General features: G+C 36.2%; 1 protein-coding gene across 1 annotated transcript in view; it reads right to left on the bottom strand.

The window, feature by feature from the left end:
- The window catches only part of SLC25A21 (solute carrier family 25 member 21), a 257,409-nt gene that overhangs the window by 109,398 nt on the left and 132,162 nt on the right, over positions 1-15,849 (bottom strand). The window contains exon 2 of the mRNA XM_057428568.1: positions 1,743-1,791. Within this exon, the coding sequence (XP_057284551.1) occupies positions 1,743-1,791 (49 nt within the window). The remainder of the gene's footprint in view (positions 1-1,742; positions 1,792-15,849) is intronic.

The following is a 15,849-nucleotide window of genomic DNA, read 5'->3' as shown; positions in this document are numbered from 1 at the left end:
AAAATATGTCCTTGGATTCTGCAAGTCCACTGCATGTGTGGTTTCTATCAGAAAGCTGAAAGTACATTTGTTTATTGCCAATTTATCAGAACAGATGTTCAGTTAATGCTTTTTATGATATATGATATGTAGCATGTCTTAAATCACAAATGATTCTAAGGATATGTATTAAGCTGTTTCAACCAAGACTGGAGGCATGAGGATGTGTGGGATGACAAGCTCAAAGCACCAAAGACAGGAGAAGTAAATCTGATGCTGTATTTATATTACAGAAGAACATGACTCCTGGTTTAGTACAAAGAGAAAAACAGGAAGAGGTAAAACCAAAAGCTTGAGAGCTATGGGTGAGTTACAGCACAACCTGCTGAAATGAAGTCACTAAAGCACATCCCATGAGGACCACATGACAGCAGAGCAAAACAATTGTTTTTATTTTAAATTTGGTCTTTGTTTTGTTTGTACCCTGCCTTTTCTGAGGCTTTAATTTCAATCTTTCGCTGTTAATTTTGTTAATAGCAAGGTCTCAGTGCTACCTGGAAGGGCAGACAGGATCCTTGAAACTAGCAGGTGTACTGTCTCTATATGCATCAATATATTCCATATCACGAAAGGATATAGAAGAATTGCCTGAGTCACCCAGGAGTTAAACTCCAAGCCCTGAAGAACACCTAAAGCACCTCAGCAGCAGTTAATATGGATGGAGCCCACATTACTGTCTTCTAGTGCTGGGCATTTTCCTCCTGCAAAATGCAAGCTGCAGAATAGTGTATCTCAAGGTCTTAAGCAAACTACAGAACGTGATTTAAACAGAAGCCAAAAATACATCCTTAACAAGCTCACATGCTGGCTAACTGGAACTAGAACCTTTAGTCAAAGTTGACTGCTTCAAGCATATTGCAGACACCACAGCTGTGGTCATATCAAAATACCAAATATATCAAATATGTTCATCATTTGTTTGGGGCTGATTCAGCTCATACTGAAGCTTTCCTGCCTAGGTGATGAGAACTAGATAGAACTCCAGGAGCAGTATATGGCAATTATTGGCATCACATGTAACACATATGCCATGAAAAATTTTCTCCTTATTGTATGCTTCTGCATCCTGGTTTGTTTTTCACAGGTGGAAACCATCACAAATTGATATGAAAACTAAAAATCACAGAAAAGCAAAAATATATTCAAGAAACTAGAAACACAACTATTATTTTTACTTTTCAGTAATCAACATTAAAAAACCTTAATTTGCCCACATTTTCCAGGTCACTTAATAATTTATACTCACACAAACACAAATATTTGGAAAACAAAATAGGGACAGATAAAAATAGATAAAAGCATGAAGTTACAGACAGAAGATGGAACATGTTTTTTTTACTAAAAAATCTTTTAAAGCTATTTTGGAGGTGATATGGTATTTCCCAACAGGGTATAAAAGTATTACTGCAGATGATACATATAGCAAATTAATTTAAGTACATCTCTGCTCATCTATAGGATTTTGTTACAACATCGAAAATACATGTCATAAAACAGATTGAGCACCTTTAGATGACCTCCAATCAGAAATGTGTCATAGTATCCAAATTCCATCTGTCAAACACTGTAGATACAGGTAAGTAAATATAAAAGCCATTAAAGGCACAAGTTACCCTGTGAGAAGTTCTAGCATTTTGTTTTTTGATAGCTCCTAATCTGGATATCTTCCAAAGTCAACAAAACCTGTTCAAGCAGAATCTTACCTTGTTTTCACTACGTCAAGAGGATGCATCAGGCAAATTTCTACAAGACCTATAAAATAGTAATAAAAAAGGCTTAATTAAAATTTGTACAAATAGTAGTTTAATTTTCATTGACTCGATCAGTTTTTTAGGTTTGAAAAATAAATAAAAATCTAAAAATATCATTGATGATACAGTACTTATATACTCTGTATATTAAACACTCTCGGGGATTCTAGACGGTAAATTTTGCTAGCTGTTCATTATAGCAGGGAAAGTGAGGACTTAAGCTAAATGATCAACTTAATCATAATTTTTGCTCAGTTTTCCGACTGAACAGCAAGAATATTCGATTGCCATCATAAATAAATACATTAAGTCTTGCTGAAAGTAGTGAAGGAGGAGGGTTCAGGTTGGCTTTTTTGTCATATAAGAGTAATCCCTAAGGACACCACAAGACAGTGCTGGGGTCTCAAACAAACTTGATGTTAAGAGGACAGCTAATTCCTGAGCTGCCCATCTGAGCTGCAGCCTTATTGTTTCTTCATCCTATCATGCTCTGTGTTGATACATAGTGCTGGCTTTCCCCATCCCGCCTCCACCGCTCATCATGAGCACTAAAATTTGCATGCTGGGGACTTAGCATTCACACATGGAGGGTGTGAAAAAGAAAGGGCAAATGCCGAGGAAAAACAGATCTGGAAGTCTGCACCTGTCAACGCTGGCTTCAAAGTTGGTTCCGTTACTTTTTTCCACCCATCTGACACCTCATGGAAAGTCCAGAAGTTTACCACCTACGTTTTGCCCATGCTTCCCAGCACACGTTGCCCAGGGAGAATTTTCTTAGCTTCTGTACTTTTGCTCAGATTTTCTAGGCTTGTCTACTCATCTGTCCATTTTGTATATCACCCTCATCAAAAAAAAACCAAAAAGATGTACTTACAAGGATCACAGAAAAAGTGTGTTTTTGAGATGTCAGTGTGCAGAGGTAATAAAACCAACTACACAAATTTGAAAGGATTTTGAAATGCTGAGAAAATACATATCTGTATGTCCAAGGTATTAGATTCTCATGTTTTTGAACTTTCTGTGCCTGGTTTATTAAGACCCTTAAGCATCCATGGCCTCTTATCCACACTAATAAATTTAATGCTACAGCATGCAAAAACAATTCATGAAGACTGTACTTACTGTAATGACTGTAAACATCTATTTCATCTATTTATTATTATAATAAAAATAATTACAAACTTTCTGTAACACAGAATGAGTATTTTGGTGATTTAGGGTTAAAATTCCAAAAATCTTGATTAATGCAAGCATTCTTATTCAAGCTAAAATATCTACAAATTCCTCTCTTTATGCATACTATACACTCTCACTGAATTTAAGCACACACTTACATTCCACTAGATGCTCTCCTTCTTCAGATATCACTGTCTTAAGGTCCAGATCCTGTCCTCTTATTTTAATGGCTCAGAATACAGTTGAACTCAGTTATCACTAAAGATAACAGTTTCTAATACCTAAGACAATTTCTTACACGCTAGGATACTCAACTATTTTCTCTGTCTAAGCAAGGCAAAGAAATAACTCTAACACAAAGTGAAAATCTCATTTTGAAATGTTCCACACACAAGCGAACTAACGGAATTTACAGTTTGGCTCTATTCTTTGTCAGGCTTGATGGAGAAAGACCCTTGGTGGGGTTCATGCAGGAACCAGGCTCTGCCTGGGTAATGTAGTGTCTGACACTGCAATGTCATAAACTTGAGTTCTTTTTTTTTTCGTTACTGAATATAAATCTAAGGAAGCCTCAAAGTTTCAAATTTCAATTATTTTAGAACTAATAAATTTAGTGTTTCAAGTAGCACAGGAAAACTGTGGGTTTTTTAAAGTTTATATAAGAAAAGATTAAATTCCAAAACATTATCTACTTTCTATTTCAACTTTAACGAAACTTTCTGAGTAATACAGGTACTTAGATAAGAAAGCATTTTAAACTGAATCAAAGCACTAGCAGAGAGAAGATTCTCATTACAGTCAAAGGAGAGATAGCCAATAAAAGCAATAGAGTCTTTAGCTCAGCCTATAATAAATGCCGATATTTAAAAATAACCATCTATTTTCTGCTTGATATGCTTTACATATTGAATACATATATTACTGATAATTGTTATATATTTCTCTTGAGGAAGAATAATCTATTTCTACAACAACAAGGGACTACGAAAGGTTATGTACACAAATGCAAGTTTTGGAGTTAGTAACAGAAGAAGAGCATAAAATGTAATGCTAAAATTTTCAGCTAAATGTATTTTAACAGGAGTTTACATGGAAGTTTGTGAGGATGTTAAAATGTTTAAACTGAATTCCTGATGTAAAATACTTGTGTTTTAATTTAACATATGTAATTTTCCTTGTTTTCTATCATTCACTCTAATGTTTAAAGCTTGCAAAACATAAAACTGGCCAGGTAACTGCTTACACCTAGTTTCTTTACACTGTGTCTAATGACAGGATCAGGCTAATATTTGTGACCATTTTTTTGTCATATTTTCTTTCCACTCCATGCAAAACTTGTTTTTCAGTTCTGGATAAAAGGAGAACAACATGGGTGATATCAGTCAAAGACTATTAATATCAGTATTAATGACAGTAACTAAAAAGCATGCAATTTAGTATTTGTTTTATTTTTCCTAGAAAGCAAAAGATGTCATTGTTATTTCTGACCAGGTATATTTATTGCTGTAACTATTGCCAGCAATGACTTCTATTTTGCTAAAATAAGGCCAAATCATGTCACAAAAGGGAACATAGACTGTAAGTTTTCTATCCTGATTCTGTCCCAAAAACTATAAACTACCTCAACAGCTGCCAACAGGTGCTTTGCGAGCTGCAGTTGAGTGTTTCAGTGCTGGCAGGGGGCATAGCCTAAGAGTTCTTTCTTTAAATACCACCTTCCTTTCCAAGCTCTACTGCCTCCCCTCCCTTTTCCTCCATCATTTTGGACCTTCTATTCCATCTTGTTTTGGTAGATAGAGCCCAAAGTAGGGGGCCAAGCATGGGGCCAGGGGTTGTTCACCCTATTCTGTTTTTGCAGAATTAATGTCCATTTTGGGAGAAAACTGGACAGTGCCAGAATTTGGCTCTATTTTCTTGGTCCTCATAGGATAATTTTTAATTCAGGCATTTTTCCAGCAACTGAATCAGATGAATTCCAAGGTCCTTGGCAAGAGCTCTGTTTTGATAACTTCAAGATTCTATTGGCTATCTGCCTTTCTCAGTCTTTCCTTTGTCTCATCATTTAATTACGCACTAAGTTTTAAGCGGTGTATAGTTACTTGACTTCACCAGATAGAACTCTTTAAAAGACACTAGGATTATGACACAGCTCTCTGAAGAGCATCAAAGGAGCTCACACTGTGCAAGACACTAATGGAACAGCTACAAACACAAGCTACATTTTTCCATCTACTATAGTAGTCATGCAAATCATTACAACATCCTACTTGATAGCCTGCCCAGAAAGTGTAGTGGCCCTAGAAATTACAAGCACTCTGAGATGTGCTCAATAAAATGAAATATATTGCTCTTTCTTTAGTTAATTTTCATCAGCTTTATGAAAAATTCAATTAGCACTATGAAAATCTAATTTCCTCAACAGCTATATCAGGGTTTGATATATTTTACCTTGTCATACTGTAAAGACTACTGTATACAAACTTTATTTTCATGACAAACTAGTTAACATAGCTACATATAGATTGTCCAAAAACATATTCTAGTCATCCCATTGGGTCTCCATGGTGATGTCACATGCAAACTAACCCAGAATGATTTATGATGGCCTAATTATGTTCATAACAACTCAGATCCAACTAGAGCCCAAAGGAAATATCGGAAAGAACAATTACTAGGTCAGTCCAATATTTGTTGTCTTCTGGGTTGGAAAACATTCCTGTGAAAATTGAATACTAACCATAAAACAAGACATAATCAAAATCTCTGTGTTGAAGAAATAACAGGCTGTCATCATTGACATCCTCTGAGCATACACAAATGAAATATCAACAACCGAGAAGGGAGTCCAGAATTTTATTATGTAAAATATTATGCTCAGTAATTGATCCCATGGAGGGAATGACAGAAAATACTGACCTCCCAAAATGACCCTCCTCAGTAGAAAATTTTCCCTTTTCCAACTAATATCTTCCGTTTTTAAATTGCTTCCAATTATGGATTGCATTACATTTCCCTCTGCAAGATTCACATTTAAAATTTCAAACTGGCAGTCTTCATATACATCTCTTCAAACGTTTTAGTGACTGGTGGGTATTTTGAGTTCCATTCCTCTTTGTTCCTCTACCCCATCAGACACACAAATCTTCTATCAATAATCATAGACAGCCTGAGAATGCTATGACTGTTTAAAATGTGGTCTAATTATCTTTCTGGCAAAAGCGAAAGTGAGACTTCGGCAGCACAGGATTACAGGTGTTCTCATCTTCTTCCCAAATGTTTCCATACTTGAAGAATGAAATCCAGCTAACAATACTTGCTAAATAGTGCAGATAGAAATAGAATCATTATGACTTTGGTGCTTCTTAGGGGACAAATTCTTGTCTTTAGCTCTTCTTTGACACTCAAAGCTATGAACTGAACAGTGTGAAGTGCCCATGATACACACTAACTTGTCTCTCACCCTATACGTGTTCTCTGCACAATACACCCTGAACAAAGATTCCAACACCGATTCAAGAGATGTAGAGCATGATCCATGTGTTAGTTCAGACAATCCCCTACAGCGTAGAAGTCATTATGCACCCTTCTCCCCTTGTGTTATTCATTTCCCTGGAATAACGCAGTAACTGGAGAAACAACAGAAAAGAGACTGGTCATAGCAAATACGGCAATAAACACATCAGGCACTGTATATTGTATAGCTGGAACACTTGGTATTTATTTTGGCTTTTACACAGTTACAGTTACAGTGTCAGAAATGTTCATAAATGTTTTATGCGCACTATGCATTTCCTTCTGAGAATATATGTCTGACAAAGAGTCTTGTGTTGATCTTTGTATCCTAATGAAAACAACAACAAATAACCTCTTAAATTTTTGTCTGCTGGCTAAAACTTTTTACTTGACAAGAGGAGGCATGGTACCTCTTCCTGATTGAAGCATAATCACTTCCTGGAAAAATGTATCCCTGCAAACAATTCTACATTGGATAACTTCTATTAGACCGTTGTCCCACGCCATTTTCAAAGACACATAAAGCTTTTAGCTGTTCTGCAAGGGTACCTGTGCATCAGAAAAGTCCACAAAATGCTAGGATAACTGTGGCAGCCAAGGCCCACTCATTTCCAAGAGAGGCAGTCACTCAGTCTCAACTGTAGTACACCAGTCTCAATTCTAGCATGTGTCAAACAGGCTCCAAGGAAAACTATACAGCAATATGTATACATGGACTGTGCTGGAAAAGATCTGCATATCAGCCTTCACTTAAGAAAGTGACAGTTATTTTAACTCTTGCCCAGGATTCTATTTAGTGATGTGGTATGGGATTAACTAATGGTACCCTGGAGCTCCTCACAAATGTTAGTTAACCTTTTAAGTAATGAGCCAAATCAATGCCTTCCTTAGAAAATGTGGAGAAATGGAAAGTTACTCAAAAAAGTACTACACAATGGCAATGCTGCATTCATGAGTCATTCTTCCTTAGAGACCTTGTCTACACAAAGAAAATATACTAGAAAACATATTAATTAAACAAGATGTCGAATATGATTTTTCCCTTGGTATGGATAAGGATGTCTGTGTTTAAAAATGTGTTATCTGATCTCAATTAATCCCAGAAGGAGCTCTTGCTTTACCATCATTACGTAATGCATTTTTAGAAGACATCTTTTGCATGAGGAGCTGAGCTCATCATCTTATTAGGTAACAGTAGATACAACCAATCAGTGTAGCATTGCTATCTGGAAACTGAGGAGTAACAGGTTGTGGAAACAGTGATTATCTAGCTTTCAAAAAAACCCAGGACCTCAGAAGCTGAAATTTCTCAAGTTTAGCATGTAACATTTGTACTAGAAGTAGTCATTGTTCTTGGAGCTCTCTTCTTGAAAGCAATGTAAACTAACATTTGCAATGCAGCATTTGCAGTAAGGAATATATTGGAAGGTCTTAATGTTTGTCTTAAAGCTCCAGGTACTTTGTTAAAAAACCCTGAAAAAATAAAGGCTGTTAAAAACCCGTATGATTATTCTTACATTTTAGTTGCCTTTTTGACTTACATTTACTGTATTTTAAACTTAAGGTAAGTGGTCCTATCAACTATTGTATTTCCCTTTCACAGTAGTTCTACTACAGTATGGACTTTTTTTTTTCCAGTCTAACACATCCAAGCTGACACATCTACATTCAATGTGAGTGGAACCTATGTAAGTCTGCTAGCTGAAACCACAGGTCCTCAGCCCACAATATGTACCTCTCTTAGATGTAACAGAATTCTGTAATAATTTATTGATGTATTACTTTCCCCTGGATAAAAAAAATATCTAGCTTTAATGTTTAAAATATCTGGGCAAACTGCTCTAAATTTAGCAAAAATGCACTCGTTTACTTTTCACAATGTTTTTGGCACAGTTGGCCAGTTCAGTATATTACGCTCACCAATAACCACTGCTACCAATAACCACATATTTTTATTTACTGTTGCCTAGAATACAACTTTACTGAATGTTTTAATGTGCTTCAATTAAACTGCTCAATGCTCATTTATGCTCTCTGAGAATTGTTTGCTGAGTAAAAACAAAGGCTATCTTCCAGTTTAATGTGAATTTTTTATTTGCCTCTTATTTTAAAATGAAAAAATTTAGTCCTTGCTTCACAGACCCACCAACTTGATTATCCTCATGTCTATGGCCTGACTGCAGAAATTCTTATATATATGCCATTAGGCAAATCTATGGCAATTAGGAGCATCAAGTTAAATTATGCATAGTTAAATATATCTGTAATAAGACTAGCAGGAAATATCAAATCACCCAGGAAATATCAGTGGTTAGTCACAGAAGATCTAACTACATCTACATCTCTTTGGAAGAAAGGTTCTTGAAAACTCCAGTAGCATACAGCACTTTCATAGGCAATCAGTTCCAACTGTGCGAGTCACATAGAGCCTTTCTGAAGTAAAATGCTATGTAGAACTTTGTATACTAAGGCCTATGAAATTTGCATTTACAGCATAGTCAAAAAGAGAGTTAACACAGACATTTTAAAATTCTAGGCTTTGCATACTTTGTTTTTAAAACACCAAAGCTGTTCCACTGGCAGTGAATACCATGGAGTGTTTGATTATGCATTCAAACAATGCAATGTTTAGGTACTGACACGGAAGATAATGCAGCAAAACACAGCAAACAAACTAAGAAAAGGCAAATATTTTCTCCAAGTTCTTAAATATTATTGAGGCGTTATAGAATGTCTCTCCAGAATTTACTGTTTAGAATGTTACAGGAATTTGTTTCACCTTAATTTCCATTCAATTTGTATTTACAAAATAATAAAAATATCAAACAATTCTCAAAAAATATACCAAGTTGGACTCACAAATACTTCTTGCCAAAGTCACTTCTTCCAAAATGACTAGCAATAACGAGTTGCTTATATAGCCAACTGATTTTTTTTATTTGGTCTTTCTACATCTTTTCCTGATGTAGTATTGACATTAAAGCTTTGACTTATAAAATAAACACTTGCAATTTACAAACTTAAGTATCTGAGTCTCTAGACACAAGTGAAAGGCTATATATCGTGTAAATTCTCCATAAAATTTTCAGCAAGAATTACATGTCATTATGCCACTCACGTATGACATATTCTTTCCATCATGTGTGTCTGAAAAGGAAGTTTTTTACAAAATGATTGAAGTGACCACTGAGGTCAGCATTGGGTTACACAATGTTTGTGTCATTACAGATTTAGGTATTTCAATGCATACTGAATCAATATTCCTGCAACGAAAATGTGTAACCAATATTTTCTTTGCTGTTATAGTAAAATGCTTCTCAATAAGCTTGTTTTCATAAGAATTTTGCCCATTCATATGTCCCAGAGCTGTTGTAATCTTCGTTGCTAATGCTGATCTAAGAGCATAGACATTATTTTATTTCTTGACACATTTAAAGTTCTCTAATGAATAAAGCAAACAGCTTATGGCTGCTTGGACTGTCACTCGGTTGCCCTGGAGGGCTTTAACGTCTTTAAAATAGGCCTCCTAGTTTGTATTTAACTGCCTTGTCCACAGAGGTCTGAAGGGTAGAGCAGATCAAAGATGTTCTGGAAACATAAAATGCATCTGTCCTTCATTTACCTTTAATTAGCTACATCTGACCAGATGCTTTATGGCCTCTTTGTCACACATTCAACAATCTATAAGCCTTCTGACCTGTCCTTAAGGACTATAACTTCACAAGAGTTTCAGGAAAATGCAAATTTAAAATATTTAACAGAGGACTTTGAAAGAAATCCTTGGTCTCACTATGGAACTGCTACCCAAGGCAGCAATATTTTGGATTTATCTGAAAAAGCACAAATTTCTCAATATTTGGAGAGTCAAAATGGAATGGTTCTTGAGTTCAAAAAACAAATAATGTTATTTATGGTTCTTTGTGTATTACTAAACACCGAAATGAATAAATATTACACAACAAGAGATCCTAAAGAAAACTGAAATGCAAGCACCTCTTTGACTAGCATAGTATGCTGCACTTCCAGGAGCTGGGACACTTTCTGTAACAGAAAGTCACAAACCTGCCCTACCCTTTTCTTCCATAGATCCTGTTCATTAGGAGATCTCTACACAGAATGCAAACCAATTTCCAGTAGGATTTTGACTAAAGAGAAAGTTCTGTCATTGCTGCAGAATCAACAAGCAGTTCCTGCTCATTGCAGCCTCATAGTGCTGCACTAAATGCTTCTACCAAACTCAGGCCGTTATGGAATAAAAAAGCTGTTTAACACACCAGCTGGCGTGTACGCTAACTGTTTCAAGTTATTGGTACTTGATCACACAGGGCACTATATAAAGTCACTGAGGTGGATGGAGAGCGCCTCTTAAAATTCTCTGGAATTTGGGTTAGGTTATTTCACAAAGGATTAGCTAACAACAGAAAAATACTATATAAAAGACACATGTACAATGTAGAAAGGCCTCAAAACCTGAATTTGTAGTTTAAACTATCCCTTGATCTCTTTCTATTATGTAATATAAATCTGTAACCTCCATATTATTTTCCAAAATGTCAACCTTTTAGTCTTCCCTAAGGAAGTTTTAATTAAACACATTTCCAAATAAATTAGCAAGTCTTCAAAGACAGTTGTGGTGAGGCACATGAACAGTCAAGTAGCCTGCTTCAATGTATGCGCAGTAGCTAGCAAGCAGGTGTGGCTAGAAGCCAAACTTTATTCTTCAAGAAATGTATATACTATTAGCAGCATACAGAAGTAACATGCATAAAGAAAATGAAAGCAAGGGGATTTAAAAACAATTTAACATGATTACTTCCTAAAGTTAAGAGAAATTGAATATCTTTTAACAAGACATGGATTTTTTGCATCTTTTATACCATCAATATAAACATATTGAAGTATTTAGATGTCTGAATAATGAAATGATAGTACCAGTTTCAGCTCAGGTGAAGAAAGGAAATAGAAACTGGTATAGTATATGCTGAATGTGTAATATAGATAATGGTAATTTTCTATGCATTACTCCACATTATACTGAAAATATGTCATCTTTGACCACGACACTCCTGAGACCCCAAAATTGCAAACTAGAACTCTGTACAGAAAGTATTACAAAGGTAAAAAAAATCCTTGCCTAAAGGCAAATCTAACAGCAGGAATGGAAATGTTCCTAAAAGATTACCATCACAAAGCATTTATACAATGTAGAGCAAAACCTTATTTTTACTTTTTTTCTGAATCAGTGAACATAAATCATCCTTCTGGGTAAAAATAAACTAAATGAATAAATAAAAACATATGCAAGTTTTGTCAAAAATACACATGCAAGACATGAAACAACTTCGAGCAGCCTCCTTTGGAACAGCTGCGAACTCCACAATGCCATGAAATATAGAAGTGCAGAAAAGATATTGTGAAGTCTCTTACTCTGGAGTGAACCATCCAGTCACAAAGTGACCAGCTATTTTAGCGTGAGTTCTCCTTCACTTTCCTCACTAAATTTCAATGGCTTTAATTTCATGTATAAGAAATTCCTGTATGAGCAGAAACATTTCAGAAATATCAGAGTAATTCCTGTTCGCATCTTTTGTTCATGAGCTGTAAGTAATATTTTATACAAAATATAACCAAAATAAAGTGTGTATGCTGTAAAAATACGACATATGACTGTGAACTCATGTTTCAAATCAGTGATGTTACCCCATATGTAGTACATGGAAACTTTGCAAAAATAATAGTTAATTTGGTGTCAGTGGAAAGCTCAGTATTGGATGGCCATTGCCTGGGAAGTGAGACAATTGTCCACAAATAAATGCAAGAACTTCAGAATTAGCTTGTAATGAGATGTATGTTTGAACAATTGTTGCTGTCTGAAGCTTATAAACACTTTTTGTTTTTCTAAAGTGGAGACGGGATCAAATTCCAAATGGTAAATGATGTCTCAAGAATATATTCAGCTTTTACATACCAAAGCAATATTGCAGCAGACATAGTTCAGCAAAGAGATCTAAATCTATATGCATCTTTCTTTTCCTTCTTCAATGTCCCACCAATTAACAACACTTACTATAGGTTTATAATACCAGTATTAATCCCAATTACAAGATGAGGCCAAAAACAAGTGCTTTGCATAAAAAGATGTTCAGGACCCAATTCCCTGCCTATTAAAATGGAGCTTTCTAGTATTTCAGAAGTCTGCTAATGTAAACCAGTAAGGAACTAGGCTCTTGGTGCCAATACTACTAAAACACAGAGACCAATTATCAAGTGTCTGTGGATAGCAAAATAAAATTTAAAATATTTTCCTGAACACGGCCTGTATACACGGTGCTGTCAAATATTCTAGGGTCTTCTACTGCATGCATTTTTTGTTGAATTCTATGTTGTGGCAACAGGTGATGACAGCACCACTATTTGGTGTTATTTTAGTAGTCACTGGTCTTCCCAGTATTTTTCACCACTCCCATTTGCTGGCAGTATATCATGGCAAAGTTTCAAGAGAAATCTACTATGACGCTGTGTGTTAACTGGGAAATGTCAACATGCAAAGCCATGTCTAGAATTAACCTGTCTTTAATGTTTTCAGGCACCCACACCCTCTCTTCTTTCCAAAACTTAATTATATCAGCAGCTTGCCAGCATTAACAAAACAAAACAAAAACCACCAAAGAAGAAGAAGGGGAAAAGGTGTAGCTGTATTTAACACAATGATAGAATAATAATCCTCCAACTGAGGCACAGAGACTGGTAACGTTAAATTTGCAGAGGCAAATGTCTTCTGAACATAAATACCACCAGTTAAGAAGAAATAATTTTCCACTGAAAGCACAAGCACTTACCACCACTGACTCTATTACTAGATATTTTCAACTTCTGCTTTGAGAAATTACCTGATTTTTATTGTTCAGGTAGCGAATGTTCTTTTTCTGGTATGCTGAAAGTAAATGACATTTTTTTCTTTTTTCCTTTTTTTTTCATAACAGAATGCATCCACAAAACAAGCAAGGATTCTATAATCCTTTGTTTGTTTTTTTAATACAAACTCTAATCACTGACAGGTGGTCAGTTACATGGCAAGTGAAAAAGGAGAACTGTAAGTCTCAATGTAGCTATGGTATTTTTAGAGGGTCTTCCTCACCCATAGAGAATTCCTCTGCCATGACGTAGTGGGCCACACTCCTGATGCTGTTGATAGGGAAGCTCTATATCCTTTAATCATGTCCATCCTTTCCCTGCAAAAATATGTGTATCAGAGCCAAACTGTGTAATGCAATCAGCATCTGAAAAGTACTCTACAGATCCAAGGCTTTGGCATCTAAACAGTGGATATCCTGAAATCAGCACTGCAAAGTCAATCCTTCGTTGTCCAGCTCTCCTCTCGACATCGTCTTGAGCTAGACAGTACAATCCACTCTATTCACATAATAATGAACACCTCCTCCCCCAAGTTAAATCTCCTTTATACTGGCAAGTTCAAGTTTTGTCCTTTTCTCAGGTTGTGAAAGTTAGGAACAGGTAGACCTCCAAAATCCACCCTGTGAGGGTCAGAATCAGCCTGAGTGTTTGCAGGAGGCAAATGGTGACATATGCTTCTTCTACACTACAGTAAGTGTAGAAGCAAAACATTCCTGAAAAGTTCCTAAAGACACAGAATTTCATTTTACATTATTATTAGAGGTCTGTAACCAGAAGACTCAACTAATCAACTTCATTCCATTTTGCTATCTTGTTATATCTATATTCGCATTAATTAAGCACAAAAAAATGAGTGACAAGATTAAGCAATTAGTGGTGAGGCCTCAAAACCACCTACATTACATACACTCTACTTAAAAACAGATTTTGTCCTATCATCTGGCTTGGTTTGGACCCCTTTTTCTTGTTAGGGTTTGGAGAGTGCTTGGAAAACTGATAGCAGAGCAGTCAGCTTTGGTTCACTGAAAATGTAGGGAAAAGCTTTTTTGTAAAACAAAGAAAAATACATGCATGTATTTTCCCAAACTGCCATTGAATGCACCCTGCTCTGCTTTAGAACTAATTCTCTAAACATCAGTTTGTGTGTAACATCAGTTTTGATGTGATATCAAAGAAAAATAAGAAGCAATCTGGCTTTTGAGCTACTGTGCAGATCATCACACTGCTGGCAGTAGGACAGCACAGTGGATTCAGGATTGGCTGCTGTGTGACACCAATGTCTGATTAGACCCTAGTTCCATAATGTAGTGGAGCTTTGCTGTATCAGTAAGCTACTGTTATCTTCTGTTCCTGAATTTTTCAGAGTTCCTTGTTTTCACAATTCTTGCCACCCTCTGCTACTCAAACTTTAAGGTGATTTGGAAGTCCAAAGGCTGGCTATATGGAAAAGGCGAATGAAAAGTTAATTTATTTCATTAAAAGGCTGTAATACGAGGACGACATGGGAAAACTCTGGGATTAGAAGAAAGAAAATGGAATTCAATAATGTCAGGTAGTGTTTGTCTACGAAATTACACAGAAGGTCTTATGCAGAAACCAATGGTGCAGATTTGGTCAAAACCCATATGTAAAGCTGAATACAGTGTAATGGGGCAAACACCAATACTTAGGCTGAAAAGAGATTCCCAGTGTCCACTTCACATTCAGCTATATGGAAGCTAGGAGCTTTCTACTGAGAAGACAGTGCCAAAGTAGCAGCCTTAGAAATCACCTTAACTCAGAGAGGCATTTATTCACCGTCTGTCCTTCAGTACAGATGAGAACCTGCAACACTGAAAATCTAGTCTGTAACACAGACCGTTCTTACTGAAACTACTGATAACAACACTTAGCCAAATAAATTTTGTTATACTCTTTTCTTGAACAGGTGCTTTTTTACACCATTAGACCAGTTATTTTGTTATGCATTAAATTGTAGCATAATTCAGTTTGGAAGTGACGAGGTCATTTAGTCCAACATTAGAAAATCCTGGTCTGCTCCACCCAGTTTGCGCTATCCACAGATTTGCTGAGAATGGCCTCCATCCCATCATCCAGTTTGAACACTACTGGTCCCAGTATTGATCCCCAAGCAACACCACTGGTTACTGGCTGCCAGTTAGACTTTGCATCACTGATCAGAACTCCCCAAGCCCAGCAGTCCAGCCAATTTTCCACCTACATTTTTTACCACTGATCTGTCTCATATCTCACCTATATGGTGACAACGGGTCTACAGGAGACTGTGTTAAATGCCTTAGTAAATTCAAGGTATGCAACCACTGCCCTCTCCTTGTCTACAGAGCTAGGCATTATAGGATGATTCTAGTGTAAGGCATCCCTGCCTGTGGCAGGGGGGTTGGAACTAGATGATCTTAAGGCCCTTTCCAGCCATAACCATTCTATGATTCTATGA

This window comes from Pezoporus wallicus, unplaced genomic scaffold (genome assembly GCF_028554395.1).
Source record: "Pezoporus wallicus isolate ANWC-B61680 ecotype Strahan unplaced genomic scaffold, APGP_CSIRO_Pwel_v1 contig_3486, whole genome shotgun sequence".
Classification (NCBI taxonomy): Eukaryota; Metazoa; Chordata; class Aves; order Psittaciformes; family Psittacidae; genus Pezoporus; species Pezoporus wallicus.
This window is presented reverse-complemented; position numbering and strand designations above follow the sequence as displayed.